Consider the following 18,796-nt stretch of genomic DNA (forward strand, 5'->3'; position numbering starts at 1 on the left):
CATCTTCTATCTTATAGGGGATAACCCATGTCTTTCATAGATGGAATTAGACAGCAATAAAATGTTCTGCTAAACCACAGCTAACAATACTATTATTTCAAGGACAATCTGAAGGAACAGAGATATAAGATTTCATTTTCAAAATTAATTACCCATCTCTAAAGTAATCCAATCAAATTTTAAATATATTTTTAAATATCTTTAAATAACTACACTGTGACTTGCAGATACTATAGCTACATTCAGCATTCCCAAAACAATTTGTGCATTAAACCAAAATACAGGCATCATTAAATTTTTTTTTTTTTTTTTCCATTTTACTTACCTAGTAGCATCACAACAGACAGCTTATCTCGAGGATAGTGATATTTCTTCAAACTCAAATTTTTCATAAGTTCTGAATTTTCTTCACAAGTTGTTACATCATTACAATGAATCTTTTGAGCAGTTCTGTCCTTTAGTTCCATATCATGCATAGTTTCACTGTTTTCTGCAGTTTCACATTTTGCAACTAAATTATAACATATAAATTTAAACATGTGAGTTAAAATATTCTCTTGCAACTACTTACACTATTGCATAGTACAGATTTCCAAAATAAATAATGGAAAGTGTTTTTTAAGGCATAGATGCTACAAACACCTAACACAATTAAGGGCAAAGAATGATACATTTCTAAAACATATAACTACAGCACAATCAAAGGTGCTTTCAGAATACATAACATGCTTTTATTCTGAATACCTATTCTGTAAATAAATAAATAAAAATTTATTTACAGAATGTAGGGTACTGTTTATATATGACAATATTAAAATTACCATATGAACAATAGGGTAAGAACTGTTTATATATGACAATATTAAAATTGTCATATGAATAGAGTAAGAACTGTTTATATGACAATTTTAATTACAGCGAGAGATCTTGAAGTATTATAGTATAGAGAACAGACCAAAATTGTAACAGTGAATATTACAATATCAGTATGGTAGTCATCAATACTTTGTTTCATAACATATAATAGTAGCCAACAGCATGATATAATGCTGGCAAATACATAAAACAATACAAAAATAGCTGATACTTCCTGAGCACATATGCTATAATATTTTTCAATAAATCTAAACTCAAACTGACTACTTTAAATTTCTCTGCACAAAGCACCTGCTTAACATTTTGTACACCATTATATCAAATTAATATGAAATGCATTTTCAGAAAACTATGTAATGTAGCCAAAAATACTTCTCTATTTAATGTGTTTTTCAATTAAAAAAGTTTTACTTTGAAAGGAATTACTACAGCTAGGGCCCAGGCCAAAAATGGTTTAAACAGCCCTCCCCTGGATGGAATTTTTAAACAAAGTAGAAATCACTGAGCAAATTACATTTCATGTAAAGTGCACTTTGTACGAAATAATTCATGAAAATCCTTATAATTCAAAATTTTTTGTTATAAGTTGAATAGAATTTACTTAAGTTAAATTTTCCACTCGTCTCTGCAACAGTTTGCTTTTCTTTAACATTATTCTAGTGTTTGCAATACTTTATTTTAATCCATTCAAAGTAGATTGGATTGAGCAAGGTATTGTATTTGTACACATTCATAACTATGCTTTGCACACAATGACAACTTGGTTGAACATCTGATTTTATATTCTGTTTTTTTAAATACATGAAAATTTTTATACATAAAAAACTAAATTCTGAAATTTAATGTTTTATTTCTGCTTCTAATTTCATACTTTTAATTAAAATTAAACTAAAGTTAGAACATAAAATTTTACATATTTTAAATGAAGATAGAATGAAACAGAAGAATGGAGATGCATTGAAAGTGCAGGTCTGGAGTGCATTCCCTATATGTACTCGAAACTGCAGGAAGAAAATATACAGTCAACTTGAGTACAGTTACAGTGAAAGTATAGGATACAAGGAGAAAAAACAGCATATATATCAGGCATATTTAAACTTCAGAAAACTCTTAAAAGTTAACTTTCCTTTTTTGAAGTATTATGGAAATACATTGGTTCAATAAATGAAACATTAAAAAAAAATCTTGTGATATATATTAAACAATAGCCATTCTTATTTGAAAAATATAATTATCTTTTATAGAAAACTTTTCAGTGGTTTAGAATGCCTTGCAGAGAGTATTTTGTAATTCTCACACTTCACTAACATTCAACACTCAGTCATCAAAATTTTTTATGGATTTTGTTTGCTTTGAAGAATTCTAGACTAGTACAGCAGTGAACCCAGAATACTTTTGAATTATGTGATTATAATGTTGGATTTAAAGTGATCTGTTCTTGTTTTCTGGATGTTGTGTTTATTCACTGCCTGGGTAAAATTTTGAGAAAAACATCTGTAAATATGGACAACTAGCTGTTTGCTTGGTTACAGTGATTGCCCGTCATGGGGCCAAATTCTCATTGATTAACCAAGCCATTACATTTCTTCCATGAGATATCATCAAATAGTTTAACTACATATAAAACTATATAAACAATACATCTAAACATTGAAAAAGTAATTAAAATAAGAGCAGTTTTGATGTAACTTTAGAACTGAAACATTTGCCACTACAGTTTTAAGGTGAATGATACAAAAGTAAAATTGAAGAAGTAAATTGATTACATTGTGAAATGTAAAGATGATTTTAGAATTTTCACTTCATTTCCTTCATTTCATGAAGCACATGCTGTTTCTCACTGCCCACATAGTAGTTCAGCTGGAGAATGATGCAATTTAAATCTATACACATATATATTTCTTAAATGATAGGTTGTACAATTAAGATGGATGGTAATTTTCAGAAAGGCCTTTTAAGTAAAAAATAAGCATTCTTACAGTAGGGATAGTAATGTGTCATAAGCTGCGTTCAGACGGTGGTATAAATGTCATAGAGGTTTAGTCATAAGGCATAAAATGCAGAAGTTCCGTTCATACCTGCGAGACGGTATAAGCCATGGCCAGTTAGAAAGGCTAAATTTTGTGTATGCTTGGATTGTGTCTACACATGTCCCGCTCTGTTTTCCCATAAAGGTTTCACACATTCACTCTGATTGGTCAACTCTTATATTAAGTTGGAAACTTCAAACTTTATGCCGAAGCCCCTAAACCAGTTTTTGTGACATAGCAAGGTTTAGTTACCTAGCAACGAAGCTCGGCTTAAACCAGTTATGACATTTATACCCTCGTCTGAACGAAGCAATACAGGTAAAAAAAATGTGCTTGTCCAGTTACCCATATTGTCACTTAGTCATAATATTTTCCTGGATACATGTAAAACCGATATGATGTCTACAAATGTGAACTGCAACAAACAATTTTTGGAGAAATGCAAGAGGCATCTGTTTCTGGAAAAATGTTATCATAGAAAGAGTCTGAGCAGCACATTTCTAGCCAAAATTATTTATGATGATAGAGGAAACACGAGTTCAATGCTGCATTTTGCTTAGCTCAGTGAAACAGATAAAAAAAAAGTTTCTTAAAACAGATGTTATATTTGATGAGGTGTTCAAAGAATTTGTTCTCGCTATGTCAGCAACTTTTAAGTTATCTCCTTACTATGATTCACAATACCTGTAACATTATGAATGATTCCTGGACACCCTTAACTCCAAAGTTAGCAAAATTCAATTTTTCCTACTTAAAAGGTTTTAAAGGGAATTTTACTAGTCCAACTATGACGAAATCTGATGAATAAACACTTCAGATGATATTTTCCTCATTAATTAAATATTCAAAATTAGTCAAAAAATTCAAAAAGTAATCAAATTTTATAAACTAAGGCTACTGACACTGTATGCAAATACTTATCAGATAAAAGGAAGTTATGCTGTGCATCATACATAACCTATTTGCATCTAATGTGCAAGAAACATTGCAAGAAAAAGCTTTGATACAGAAGATGTTCTACTAGCACCAACAGAATGCTCCTACAACTCCTAGAAAGTTCCATCATCAGAACTTATAATGAAAACCAATGTCTCCACATGCTCTATGCAATATGATGTAAATATCTAAAAACCAAACAGTTTGGCATCTTGGCAATTACAGGAAAGAAAATGACTGTTCATGTGGAAGATGTAGCTATAGGGGCCTTGGAACATCAATTACCATATGGTAATGAAAGTCTGCTAGCTGTTGTCTGTGGTGTGGATACGATAAGTCAAGTGAGAGATTTTGAATTATTATTTGTATGTGTTTTCAAAACTGTAGCACTGGGGTGCACAGATTCACATAAAACTTGCACTTCAGCTTCTAGCCTAAATGGCAGGTAATGTTTTGGCTGCGATAAATTTGATAGACTGAGTAAACACACTAAGGTAAATAAATACCCACAGCTCTTTGTACTTCGTAAATGAATAACCATCATGCAATCCAGGGAAAATGCTTACCCTCTGAAAAAATGTGGTTTTAGTGATGTGGTTTTAGTGTAGTGTTCATCATCGAAAAATATGTTTTAAAGAAATAGGTGTAAAAGGAATACAAATGATTCAATGATATCATAACATGTTAGAACTCTGACATGCCGGATGTCTCCAGGGCACTATATTCAAGCTAGATGGCCCACTTACATTGCTTGTTCTGTCAACTAACACACAACTTACTCTGTCACACTTTCACAGATACATCCCCCCGGGGGTCGACGTAGAGAACTCTGCGTCTGTGGCTAGGATCTGTACCTAGGCAGTCTCGGCCACGGAGGTATAAAATTTATGAACTTGGCGGTTCCCGATGGTCCATGGGGTAAGTCTATACTTGCTCTTCATGGGCCGGGAGGTGTAAGTCCCTTCCACCAGGGTATTGGTAGCCAAATAGCAAACTGGGCCATTGAGCGTCTTGTCACTGCTGTCCTTGGTATTCCATGTAAAAGCCTAAGGAGAGGGGCATCCCGTGTAGTGCTGGCAGGTAGCCCAATTTAACGGCCGGTCATCAACCCTAAGTTGTCATCGCCCACCCCGCCGTGGTCTCGGCCCAGCCGGGACGGTGGTCTTGACTGGGTCGTGTTTAGCGGTGGGCTCGATGATCGTTGAGCGATCATCAGAGGGTTCGTTAAATTTGTTGGTGTCTCGGGGGTGTGGGACCCTGGGCACAGCAAGCGAGTTCTTGCCACCCATAAGGTGGATTTCTGACTGATTTTATCAGTCCCTGTAGTGCCATTAAGTTAGCGAAGCAGGTATAAAATTTAGGTTACCAGCTGTTATTTCAAAACAGATTGGACTTCTAATTTCTCTACTATCTATTCCAGTGATTTCTGGTAACCAAATCCCTTGCAGAATCATATCTACTGTGAAAGCTGTGCATGTCCATCAGATCTGAAGGACAGTACTTATCAGCATGCTCTTGTGATTAAAGACTTACAATGTTCAGCAGTGGAAAACAGTTTTCAGAATGGAGAACAACAATGAAAACTTTAACACAAAAAAATTATCAATGAATGGCACTATATGCAAATCCCACTACAAATGTTTAAATGGAGTCAAATTAAACATCTGTACAGTGGTCTGCATAGTTATGGCACCATTTATTGATATTTTTGGATTTTTTTAAATAAATCGTGAGTGAGTTATCTGAAGTGCGTATAATTTGGATTTCATCCATTTCTATGAGATTTTCAATTTAGCACTTTGAAGGGTCTTAAGAAGGGAAAGTTTGTTTGCTAACCGTACATTTATTTACAATTGAAAGCATTTTCTTCCCTTTTGATGTGCACAAGAGTATTACAGAGAGGATGTTGCATTCATAAATTACATACCAACAGTAATGGAATGAGATGAAGTGCATCTGAAATGCTTATAATTTCTAATTCCATCATTTTTTCTATCAGATTTCAAATTTAGGGCTTTGAAGGGTAATAAGTAAGGAAAGTTTGTTTGCTAACCCTATATTTATTTACAACCGAAAGCATTCTCTTCCCTTTTGATGTACAGAAGAGTTTTGATGTACATACACGAAGGATGTTGCATTCATAAATTACATACCAACAGTAATGAAGTGCAGGATTAATAAATTTATATTTACTCTTTGTATAATATGTATGCAGTTACTAATTAAATTATATTTCAAAACTTAGTTTTACCATCGGCAGTTGCCTGGGCAAGCATTACAGCCTTACGTCTAGCTCTACGATAACGACACCACATCATCAGGCCAACCACAAGAATTATATAAACCCCAGCAGCTCCCAGTGTAATAGCAACAGTCTTGGTCATTGTATTCTCTCCATCATTTCCAAAATCACGGCCAATTCTGTTGGTATTAAATTCTTGTGCTGTTTCAAGAAAAAGAAATCAACATATATATTCAGCATAAATGTAATATATATATACATGAAAAAAAATCTAGCATCGCCTGTTAATAATATGCAGTCTTAAAAGTAACTAACTTATTGCTTTACCTGAAATCTGTCAGTAATTTGCAGTTTTACTTTCTCAGTTATTTTATAATGCTTTTTAATATAACTAATATTCTCACCCCAAAATTTTAAAAACAACACTAAAATAGCATATTTATTTGAAATAAATCTTCGATTGTTTTACTATAATTCTTCAGCCCAAAATAGGAGCACATAATTTAAATGAACAAAGAATTCAGATGTTAACTTATCACAATTTAATGTCTTGATGACATAAAGCTAGTATAAAAATAATGGTATAATGGTATTAACTTATGTGGTGTCCCTTTGTTTCAGGTATTTTCTGTGTATAATATTAATACTGCATGTGCATCATTTCTAACCTGACACTATGTGATTCTGAGTTGTCTAAGTGTACACTATCCTTCTTACAATTTTATCCTAGTACTGAGATACCCTATATATAAAGCTCATGAAAATTAAGATAAAATGCAAAAGTACTACTGTTTTGAAAGAGTGGTGAAGCAGTGGTGTAGCGAGCATAGCTGGCATCTGGGGCAAAATACCTTTTTTTTTGGTGCCCCCCCCAAAATACTTACAGTACTATAATGTATAGAATATATTAGTAATAAGAAAATAATGCAAATAATAATAAAATGCTGAATTTGCTATAAAATACTCTAAAATATATTAAGAATAGTCACTATCTAACTACACTAGCATTGGACGGAAATGTACCTGTGTCGGCGGAAAAATCAGACATACGATGATCTAGAATTAGTTACAAAGGTATTTATTTTACATATTTATATAATTGTTTTTAAAAAGGTACAATTTTCAAACAATTAAAAGTTTAATACATATTATACATAAGTAGATACATTTATTAATAATAATATAACATTATAATACATTAATACAATTAATTACTATGTATACATTTTTCTCGCCTTGGATGTAGTAAATTTATCAATTACTTCATCAAAGTCAATCATTTCAAATTTTTCTCTTTTCACATTTAAAAATGCTAGATGACTTAGGGATCTTGTCCCATCGTTGATTGTAAATATGTCAAAATTTATTTTAATTTGCTGAACAAACGTTCATAGCTAGCATTCAAGCGTAATGTCAACATAAAAGGTTACCATGCTGTTTCTCAGTAACTAATATTAAAAAATAAAATAATAAAAAAATAAATAAATAAATAAAAATAAAAGTTTAGGTGAGTCATTACTCAAGTTGTCATGTGTTGATAAACATGAGGTGATAAAAGCAAAGTATAATAAATAATGATTCGCCAGGTTGGCGACAGGGGTATAAAATATTAGTAGGTGTAAAATCAATGATGTATCTGTAGAAACAATCATCTGCTAAAATGATTGTTTCTTCAATAACGAGGTATTTTATTTAGTGCTGGAGTGAAATTAAGAATTAATGCCATTGATGTGAAGTATGACAAAATTTAAATTTTTTTTTTTTTTTTTTTTTTTTTTTTTGTATAAACTGAAAATAATGAAAAAATTATTTTCTCATAGACCCATAAGCAGGCTCCCATATGGGTAATCATGACTACAGTACAAAGTCCCAGATCCGGACTCGTCAGGACTTCTGCTATTCCAAATTTGGAATTTTTCCAGATATTAGACCATCATTTTAAATCTAGTAAGATGTCATGTAAAAATAATAAAATTAAAAACATGAAATCATGATTTATGAAATAATGAAGCATTTATGATCTAAAGGAATCAAAATTTATCAAAAAAAGCTTACTATTTATTATTTTACTCCATTAAATATTTCTTTCAAGTTGTTTAACTTGTTTCACTTTTTGTATTAATACTTTCTCTTTAATTCTATAGACAGACATAATTTCTTATTCAGTTACGAAATTCTATTGTTGAAGTCCTGTAATTGTTGTATCTAGAATTCTGACTAACTTGTCAATCAAAATTTTTTCGTCTCTCTGTCTGTAACAGTATTTTCTGGATCTAGAATCATACTACAGATTTCGCCATCCGGTAATTGATTGATGATTGAGGAGCATTGTCATCACAGTGAAAAACTTCTTTTATATCCTCTTCATTTATTACCACTTCTCCACATTTCTTTACAAAATCTGTTAATTGGAAAATTTCACCTTTGGTTTGCAATATCCCAAAACCTTCAGATTCACGGCTATCATCATAAAAGTTAGCTATTGTTCACTATACATACTTGGCTATGTATTATGAGACTGGCGACTAAACACAAGCTGTTTCGCTAAATTTCATCTTGCTTCTATCACACACTGAGACAGTTAAGCCTGAATTGTATTAGTTTAATTATTTATAATACTTACACCTATTTCTTGCACATGCATAACGTTCCTATGAGTCCTGAATAAATAAATTCCCACATATACTTAAGGCTCATTGAGGGCCGGCACCTGATGCAGTTTCTGTGACTCCTAAATTCGCAATGCTACTAAGCGCTTCCCTTTGTCTTCCCTAAATTCTGCTGCCATACGAACTGTGGTGCTGATTCTGGGTTTATATGAATAACAAATCAGTTATTCTTAATTTAAATAGCACTAAATGTAATCTTTTGGCGGTACAATTCCATTTTGAGGACCGTAACAAATCACCAAACTATTGTTGATGCCAATGCTACCAAAAATAATTATGGCAACCCTAACGCAAGAAAGGAAGCATAATAGTAAATAACTATCTAAGATTATTGTTTTAACGTAGATGAAAAGTTAATTTCATATAATACATTTTTATCATAATTTATATAAAAAAGGTTAAACATAATGTAAGCATAATAGTAAATAACTACTTCAGATTATTATTTTAGTTTAGATGAAAGGTTAATGCCATGTCATACAATTTTTTATTATTATAATTTATGCATAAAAAATGGTTAAAAATAACTTAATGGATGCACTGTTGAAGGAAAGTCAAACCAATTTTGACTTCTTAATCCCTTCTTCTCATTACACATTTTTTTCCTGCACTGCCATTTTGCTAGAGTTATAACTAAAGCATAATTTCATCTCATGGTTGTTCAAACATAATTTTCTATCATGAATGATACCTTTTCTTTGAAAAAATTCTATTGCAGACTTTTCGTCACTGGACAATTCCCAAATTGTTAAATCCACAGTGTTATAAAAAAGAATTAAAAAATTAAACTAGTATTTCAATGGCACTTACAAATATAGAACTACCTATACTTACGCAATTTGAAATCAGCACGTTTGCTACATTTGGCACGCTGTTAAATGGGCACATTTGCTAGACTTGGCATTTTTGCGCATACGTTTTCACTGCAATTTTTTTACGCTCCCCAAAAGGGAATTGTTCAATTTTGGCGTATGAGTATTATTAACAAAATCTACTTTTAGCATATGGAAAGAAATTTTTGTTATATTTTCCCCGTCAATATTTCTTAGAGCATTTAACTTAAATCTGTAATCGTCGTCAAGCGTAATGTCAACATAAAAGGTTACCATGCTGTTTCTTAGTTACTAATATTAAAAAAAAAAAAAAAAAAAAAAAAAAAAAAAAAAAAAAAAGAGTTTAGGTGAGTCATTACTTAAATTGTCAAGTGTTGATAAACATGAGGTGATGAAAGCAAAGTATAATAAATAATGATTCGCCAGGTTGGCATCAGGGGTATAAAATATTAGTAGGTGTAAAATCAATGATGTATCTGTAGAAACAATCATCCGCTAAAATGATTGTTTCTTCAATAACGAGGTATTTTATTTAGTGCCAGAGTGAAATTAAGAATCAAGTCTCTTCACGTTTTATTGCTCATGCAGGGATCAAATGTGCATGCATACAGCACACACAAAAAAAAAAACATTTATTTTGTTATAAATTACTATGAACTCCCTGCCAGTTTTGGTTTTATTTTTTAACAAACACAAAGAATTTCTTTTGATCTACATAATTAAAAAAAATGTAAAGTAACTTTTACTAAAAACGTACCTGTGCATAATGGAATAATATTTTAATCATTTAAAACATTCAATTAACAAAACACGTCCATATATTATCTAGAAATAACATTCTAAAAATTTTAACTAATGTATAATAAAAATATCTAAATATTTTTTGTGAAGTCAGTTTTCTCTTAGACTATTTATTACACGAAGCCAAGGAAGAAAAATCATATGCCTTCATATATTTTGCCCACCAGTCGCCAAGTAGCAGAATACTGATAATATGGGCCAGCTTCAAAACCTGGTGAATATGCTGGCTGCATGGTAGTTTTCGTGGTTTTCCCCATTTTTAATGTAAATATATATGGCAGTTTTCTCTTAAAAAGTTCACCACAAAGACATCTCTGCCCAGGCACATAGTTCTCAATGCTTTGCCATAATCCAAATGAAATATACCAAATATATTTAAAATGAAATAAACCAAATATTTGAGCCCTGTCAAAACTTTTTCCTAATGATGCTTAATTATGTTGTTTACCAATTATGCTCTGATAAGGTTCATTTCTCCCTACTTGAATTTTTTAAAAAACTAAACATAAAATTATTTACTGTAGTGAAATCAAACACATCATGAGAATAATTAAGAGAAAAAAGTAATATAAATAACATTTTTTATTTGAATTATTAAAGATATGATTTTATTTCTTTTTCTGATTAAAATATTTGGCAACTTCAGGTCCGCAGTAGCACATTTATTGCATGACAGCATGGATATGTAATAAATGGTCTATTGAGCAAAACATATTCATGTCTTGAATTCAAAGAAGTTTTAAAGAAAGTATCATATAATACATGTAGGAAATGGAACATAAATTTTTAAGAGCTGTAAGGGAATAAGAAATTAATCACTCACAAAATCATACAACTAACAGTATCAAGTCTCAGATACTTTACAAATCAAATATTGAATTTTAGGCTAATCCATAAAACTACCATGACGGTTTTTTCAGATGAAGACATAGCATTTCATTTAATTTTCTTTCTACATTCAATTTCTTTTCATTTTTTGTCCATTAATTTTAATTTTCCTTCCAATAATTCATCTCATAACAATGCATAACACTTTGCTTTTATTAGAGACAGATATCACTTGTAGCAGCAGTTACGTGATTTAAAAAAAAAAAAAAAAAAAACCTGTTACTTTTATCTCAATTACTAGAGTAATATATTTTTAAAAATGTGAATGTTTGTAGAAGCAAGTACACTTTAGAAAGAGTTGTAGTTTAGATCAGTATATTGCAAAACCATGGCAAATTCATGCAAGCAGTTTCAAAAACTGTAGTATAAAAAGCAGCTAAAAATGAAAATTCAATCACTTTTAATGAATGTGCTTATTAAATTCACAAACACCGAATACTTGAAGTTAGAATTTTGCAGTTTCTGAAAGCATCAATAAGCAAACTTTAATAGCAGCACTTACTAAAGTTTCAAATTTTGATTTATAAAACATAAAATTAGTGTATTCATAAACACTTGATGAATAAAACAAAGTCCATGAACACAAAAACAGAAAAAGTAATAAACTGAATTAAAGGATTACTTATTCTTTTACATATAAATGAAAGGGGTGGCAAAGTGGCTAGCACATCGTGTAACTGTCCAGGATTTGATCCCCGGGCTAGGCAAGGTTGATTCAGCCGTCCACCCCTTGAGTGGATCGTTAAAATGATTACTAAGTTCACTTGGGAACTACACACCAGAGGTGCTACCATTTGCCCAAGGTTTGTCCCTTGCCCAAGGCATATGCTGATGCACACCGGGGCCCAAGGTCAAGAAAGCAGATTTTGGGGCACTGCAGACCGTGGCCCACTAGGGCTGTTATGCCACTGCATTTAGTTTTATATAAATTTTAATATGTGGAAGTAAGAGAAATGATTTTTCATTTTAACTATTTTGAACTGAAAATTAGGTTTTATCATTTAATCATAGATTTTATTTATATTTCCTTTTCTCGTTTAGATACGAAAATTTAAGTATGCATTAACCTGTTCAGGACCAGCATCACGTATACACGATACAATGATTCCACTGCTACCAGCCCAGTGTCCCGTATACGTGACACAATGATTCTGCTCCTACGACCTCAGTGTCGTGTATACGTGACATTAAAACGGAACGATTTATTTGAGTTTTTAAAAGCCAGTAAATGGAGCTAAGTGGTAATTGTTTTCACATAGGTTGATTCATATGGCATTTGACCTTCATGTACTGGCATTAGTTTCTGTTTTGTGCTTCTGGTTTTGAGAGATTTATTGAAATAAACAAACTGGAAGTCACGGCTCAATAAGTACACCTGTGCATTAAAGAGGCACAAGCGTTTTTGTTTATTTCGTTAGGAATTTTCTTTTTGTTTTTTTTCCATTTATTTTGAAATTTAACATAAGCTTTCTTGGTTAATTAAAAAGTAACATTACAACATTATTACAGAAGGGGAAAGACTATCAGCTTTCTTGACGCATAATGTGTCTTGTTCGCATTTCTCAGGAAAAAGCCAGCGTTTTTGTTTTTCTTACTCGATTTAATAGGTCATTATATATAATGCCTTTAATGGTCATTATATATAATGACACAGGCATTATATATTTTGGTATATAATGTATTTACTTTACATATAATGTAGTTATATATAATGTGTATATGCCGATATAGGCAAGTGCCCACCATTTGTTAAAAAATAATAACAATAATAATGTGTATATTGACATGATCAGTAACAGCCGCCACTGCGGGTCTTGCCTTGATCACTTTCCGGTCATCATGGACGCTTGCTTTCAATTTAGAAAAACAGGAAGTTTTCTAACATAAACCTGAAGTCACGCAGGGTTTGAGGATGAAATATTTCTGAGTGTCTTTTGAAGAAGTTTTGGGACATGTGTTGGGGTAGTATTCAGTTTCATTCCATTAGCCATGGCTAAGAGACCTTACTTAAAAATTTGTCCAAAATCACCGGACACTCCACCTTTCCATCTAACTGGAAGACAGTTTCCGAAAAGTTACGTTGACAGAAAAGGTAATAAAGGTAAGAGAAGATGCGTTGTGTGCGCTAAAACCAAGGAAAAGCGAAAGCAAACAACACATTTTGAGTGAGAGATACGTAATGTAGGACTGTGTGTCGATCCTTGTTTTGAGTTATTTCACACACAGCAGAATTTTTAAATTGGAATTTAATTACCTACAGGTAGTTCTTGTTTTTTCTTTTTTTTTTTTTTTTTGTATTTGTAATTTTTTTCCTTCATGTTTATAGTATTTATTTCTGCGTGTATAGCTATGATTTTAGTATTTTGTCTGTTTAATTTGTTTCTATTAATGTGATATTCTTTATATTAATACACATTAAAAATACGTACATTAAATATGCAATTTCAAAAATTGAAGTCATAATATCAAAACGCTGATTTTATATGATTCTTTTTTTGTAAAATTAGGCTTAATTTTACAAAAATTTCTTGACGCATAATGTGTCTTGTTCGCATTTCTCAGGAAAAAGCCAGCGTTTTTGTTTTTCTTACTCGATTTAATAGGTCATTATATATAATGCCTTTAATGGTCATTATATATATAATGACCATTAAAGGCATTATATATAATGACCTATATAAATATAATATATAACCTGCTCAAACCTGCTGAAAATGCAAACCTGCTGAAAATGCGCGAAAAATATATAACCTGCTGAAAATGCGCGAGCCGGTGACAACGATCCATTTCAGCGGGTCCGGTCCCGTGACTGTGCTTCATTCTCCCAACGCTGGTCCTTAAGGGGTTAAGTATGTTTAAGTGCTGTCTTCAAGTACTACTGTATCAGTTGCTGCATACTTTATATTACAGCAAAAGTTTTAATTACTATTTCAAGTTGTGGTGTAAAATTTAACACAAGCAACAAAATTAACTTTTCTGATTTTAGATCATAACTCACTAAAAACTCTTAGCTTTTAGCCCTTTGTTGCAAAGCCTGAGTTTTGGTGCAAAATTAATATTTCGGTCTTTCAGAGCTAGATGACATCATATAAATTAAGCCCAATATACAGCACAGTTGCTAAAAGCGAAATGGTTTTGTTAAATACAAAGATAAAAATAATAAGAAACCAATAAATTATTATTTAGATTCAAAAGATTACCTTTCACTGTAAGACTAACTTCATGTCTCCGCAATCCTCCACTGTTACCAGCAGTGCAGCCATATTTTCCTTCATCATCTGCATGAATTTCTGACGCATACAATGATCCATTTTCCAGAACTGTAAAGCGCATTTGATCAAATCCATTGAGTTCATTATTTTTATCCCACTGGATGACTGGGAGAGGATCACCCTCAGCTAAGCAATGCAAAATAACTGATTCTCCTTCATTGGCAACTGTGTCTGATGGCTGGACATTGAACTTTGGCATTACTTCAATAGAAAAAGAAAAATTTAATTGGCACATGCATTTTTGGAAGGAAGATAAACAGTATTCACAAAAGTATAAATAATTATAAATGGCGCTTGGTTAAAAAAATACAATTGAGAATAAATGACAAATTAGCTCCAAGAGCATATCAAATTTTCAGCCATTAATATTTATTCATTATTACACAAGCTCAAATAACGCTTCCACTTTAATTAATTTACTATAGGAATTTTACCCATTACAATTCCAGAATTACTTCAGGCTTTAAACAAACATTATCTTCACTAGGATATGAAGAGAAACTATTTATTTAATTAGAAATTTTGAGTTTTTGTTGACACTTCTAACAAATTAAGAAATAAAAAAGGCTGAGTAATAGAAATGCTATGAATTTGTTTCTATACACAAAATGTATAGAAACAAATTTGTAGCACAATGAATGCCTGTTTACGAAAAAGGACTAAATTAATTTTAAAATAATTTCTCAGTCAGTCACTTGCAGCAATTGAACAAAAATTAACTGTTTTGCAGTAAGTCTGATGAAAACAAATAAGGACTGAATATTCGGACTATGGAAAAGCACATTAGAGCTATTTGTCTAAGGAAATAGATGAGTTCATGGAAAACCTCTTTAATAATAATAATAATAATAATAATAATAATAATAAAAAGCTGCACGACATGCACGAAACAATTTTTAGAAAGACAAATGCACCAACTTGGTATGCCCAGCAAGAAAACTTTAATAATTAGCTCATTTGATAGTGATAACACTTTTCTGCATAACAAATACATTTCTTGCTTTTGTAAATCTAATAAACAATGCATAAAAAAATGCATAAACATTTTATTGATAGTACTTTGAAAGTATGAAACACTGTTATAAGAAATATGAACAGCTCATTCTATTTAATGGTGGCCAGTAATGTTGGCACTATCATTCTGTAGAGAATTTATGCATGTCCTATAATGGATATGATTCAAGAAGCCAACTATAGTCGTATCTACATCTGGGATGTTAATCATTGTTACATCTAACATTTCTTTGGTACAGGTAATGTAAGCTAAAGGCAATTTATACTCTTTTCAACATGCATTCCATAGTTTAAAACAAATCGCTTGTGTAAATAGCAACTACGAAACTAACAGTTTAGTATAAACAAATACTGATATTTATCAGTTATTCCAGATCAAATTTTCTCAAAATTGACAACAAGACTGTTTTTGATAATAAAACACCTCCAATGACATTTTGGTAACCCTCAATTGCTTTTTTTTTATGTCTAGCTTTTTTGTTTATAAAAGGTCATATAAAAGTGCTTATAATCATTTGTTTTCCCTCTTGATTCATATCAATTTTGCTTACTGCTTTTTCTTCATTTTAACAGCAAAACATTAAATTGTTAATGAAAAGCAAATATATCTCATAGAAACTGCCTTGGACAGATCAACAGATAATGGTTACTTAAATGTTATTAGTGATGCTTTGTCACCAAAAAATTATTGGCAAAAAATGTGAGCTGGGATAACCACCATGCACTCAAATACCTTGAGAGATACCGTATAATTAATATGTAGCAGCCTGAAATTAATTTATGAGGATCAGCTCTAGTGATCATTTATAAGAAAATCTAATCTGAAGTTATGCTTCACTGCTAAAGTGGAAGAAAAATACACACATCTGAAACATCTAACTCATTTTCTTCTTTCTAGAATTAAAAGAGTAGATAATGTTAACAGATTAAATGACATGATACTAGAGAATATATTAGAACTATATTCTGATAGAACTTAATAAAAGAAAATAGGAAAAAAAAAAAAAAAGAGCTATTTCATAATCTTCCAAGAATCTATTGTACTCTTTTCAAAGTTTAATTACAGTAAAAGTCCAAGAAGATAAAAGATATAATTAAATTCACCCAAGGGGGAAAAATATGTGACCCTTTCCAATTAACGATGGTTTCAACTATATTTAGTTACATATATTACAATCATGTTTATTTGGGACAGATGTTTGAGGATAAATATCAGATGAGTACAGTGTTCTCTGTCTTCACTACATATAAAAATTGCTCTGTTACAGGTCTTTGATAATTATAGTGTCCAAGTCATTATTTAAAAGCAGATAAATAGCTTTAATTACATGCTTGCAAAGCAATGCAAAGATTTTTCTTCACCACTTCATCAAAAAGTGAAAACGACATATCAGAGCTTCTGTGTTGGTTTCAAATATAATCAAGAAACATATTCATTTGGAATTATACTTCATGCGGGAAAGCAATGAAGAAAGTACATTTTCTATATTAGATAGTTATATGAATTTTGTTAATTCATAGTCATTCCAAGGGCTTGATGAAGTGCTCTTTACAAATGTTGCTAAAAATAATTTTTGGGAACAACACAGACAAGCATATGACATACCAAAAATGTAATAAATGTTTAAATATCATACATCTCCAGACTCTTATTTCATTTAAATGTCATTAGAATCAAGTATTTCCTATCAAACTGTATACCTCTAAAACAACACTAAAAACATAAACTTAAAACTCACTAAGTACTGAAGAGAGAGATGAATGGAAATACTTAAAAATATTATTTTTCTTCATAGCTAAATACATAATTCATATTTCTTTGTTTTGCAGATTTTTTAATAAATTATTGGTAGCTTTGTTTGTAAATTGTTAAGGTGGATTTCCACATATTTATTTTAATTTTAAAAGTTAAACTTCAGATAAATTGGGGAAACCACTTAATTTGGTTAAGATGGTTTGATCCTGGTGTATCTCATTTCACCAGAATCAACTTACAGAAATACAGCTGCTAAGCTAAAAAATTTTAATAACACGCACTTTCAAATTGATGAAGTTTCTATTTGCATACATACCTACCACATCCACATCAATTGTGGCATTAATTACTCCTTGAGAGTTTGTGGCAACACACATGTATTTTCCACTGTCAGTATTGAGAACTCGATTAAAATGTAAGGTACCATTATCATCTTTAATATGAGGTGGCCATTCTGGAGACCGAGCATCAAGTTTTGTCCATTTCACAACAGGTGGAGAGGATCCACCAGCTTTGCAATATATTTTAGCATTTGAAGACAATTCCAATTTTCTGTTTACAGGAGCTGGGATAAACTTTAATTTTTCTGCAAAATATAAGTAACACAAAATAAAAAGGAAAAAAGTGTTAACAGTGTTTATATATAATTTGTTACAAAGAAAGAAACAAGAAAAATTTAGAGAGACAACTTCTAACAACTTTTATTTGTTGCCAATAACTTTTAATTTGTGATTATATTTCCCATTTGTATTTTGCAATATGTGTGTCAACACGATTTTTACTTCTTGTTTTTTGGCAATGTTTTCAGTTGTTGTCACTTTTACTTTACTATGCTTACCATGTAACATTTACTGTGCCTATAATTATTTTGTATTTCAATATATGTTAATCCGGATGAATCTCTGCTTATTTATTTGTCTCCATTCCTAACGCTAGACTTCATCATTATTAGCATACATAATACCCACTATTCATAGAAAAGCATTTTCCAGGAATAATTTTCAAGCATGATCTATCTTTCCTTTTAATTATTAAAACTCAGATTGACACATTGTAGCAGCAGCAGAAGTACAGTTTTTAAGATCATTTTGCAAGTTTATTACTGCTCCATATGACAACCACATAAAAAACCCCACAGTCATTAAAACTGCTCAAACAACAAAAATGCACGCAGATAAAAACCCAAACTGATAAGTGATCCCATGGATATATAAAGTCATGCATAAGAAAATAACTTACCAATTATTTTCAGTTTATACAAAACAGATTCTTTTTTCAAAGCTCTATCATGTTTTCTGTGTTTCAAAACAGAAACTAATTCTTAAAATTATGAATTTGAATTGTTTCTATAAGCTTTAATTTTAAACATACACAATTCTTATTTTCCTATTTAAACCTCGACTAAGTCTGACAAAAACAGAAAAAAAGGAAATGTTGGCCTCATCACTTTTCTAGCTCTTAAAATAATAAGGAAAATAA

The 18,796-nt window shown here is 31.2% G+C and overlaps 1 protein-coding gene across 2 annotated transcripts in view; it reads right to left on the reverse strand.

Moving 5' to 3' along the window:
* Nucleotides 1-18,796, reverse strand: part of LOC118199526 (inactive tyrosine-protein kinase 7-like) — a 151,222-nt gene that overhangs the window by 5,368 nt on the left and 127,058 nt on the right. For both annotated transcript variants that reach the window (XM_085807760.1, XM_085807759.1), the window contains exons 8-11: nt 17,634-17,903; nt 14,476-14,748; nt 6,094-6,285; nt 326-511 (exon numbers count right to left, since the gene is read on the reverse strand). In XM_085807760.1, the coding sequence (XP_085663886.1) occupies nt 326-511; nt 6,094-6,285; nt 14,476-14,748; nt 17,634-17,903 (921 nt within the window). The remainder of the gene's footprint in view (nt 1-325; nt 512-6,093; nt 6,286-14,475; nt 14,749-17,633; nt 17,904-18,796) is intronic.

Source organism: Stegodyphus dumicola, chromosome X1 (genome assembly GCF_044657685.1).
Source record: "Stegodyphus dumicola isolate Sdum_Otavi_A_Nest chromosome X1, ASM4465768v1".
Lineage (NCBI taxonomy): Eukaryota > Metazoa > Arthropoda > Arachnida > Araneae > Eresidae > Stegodyphus > Stegodyphus dumicola.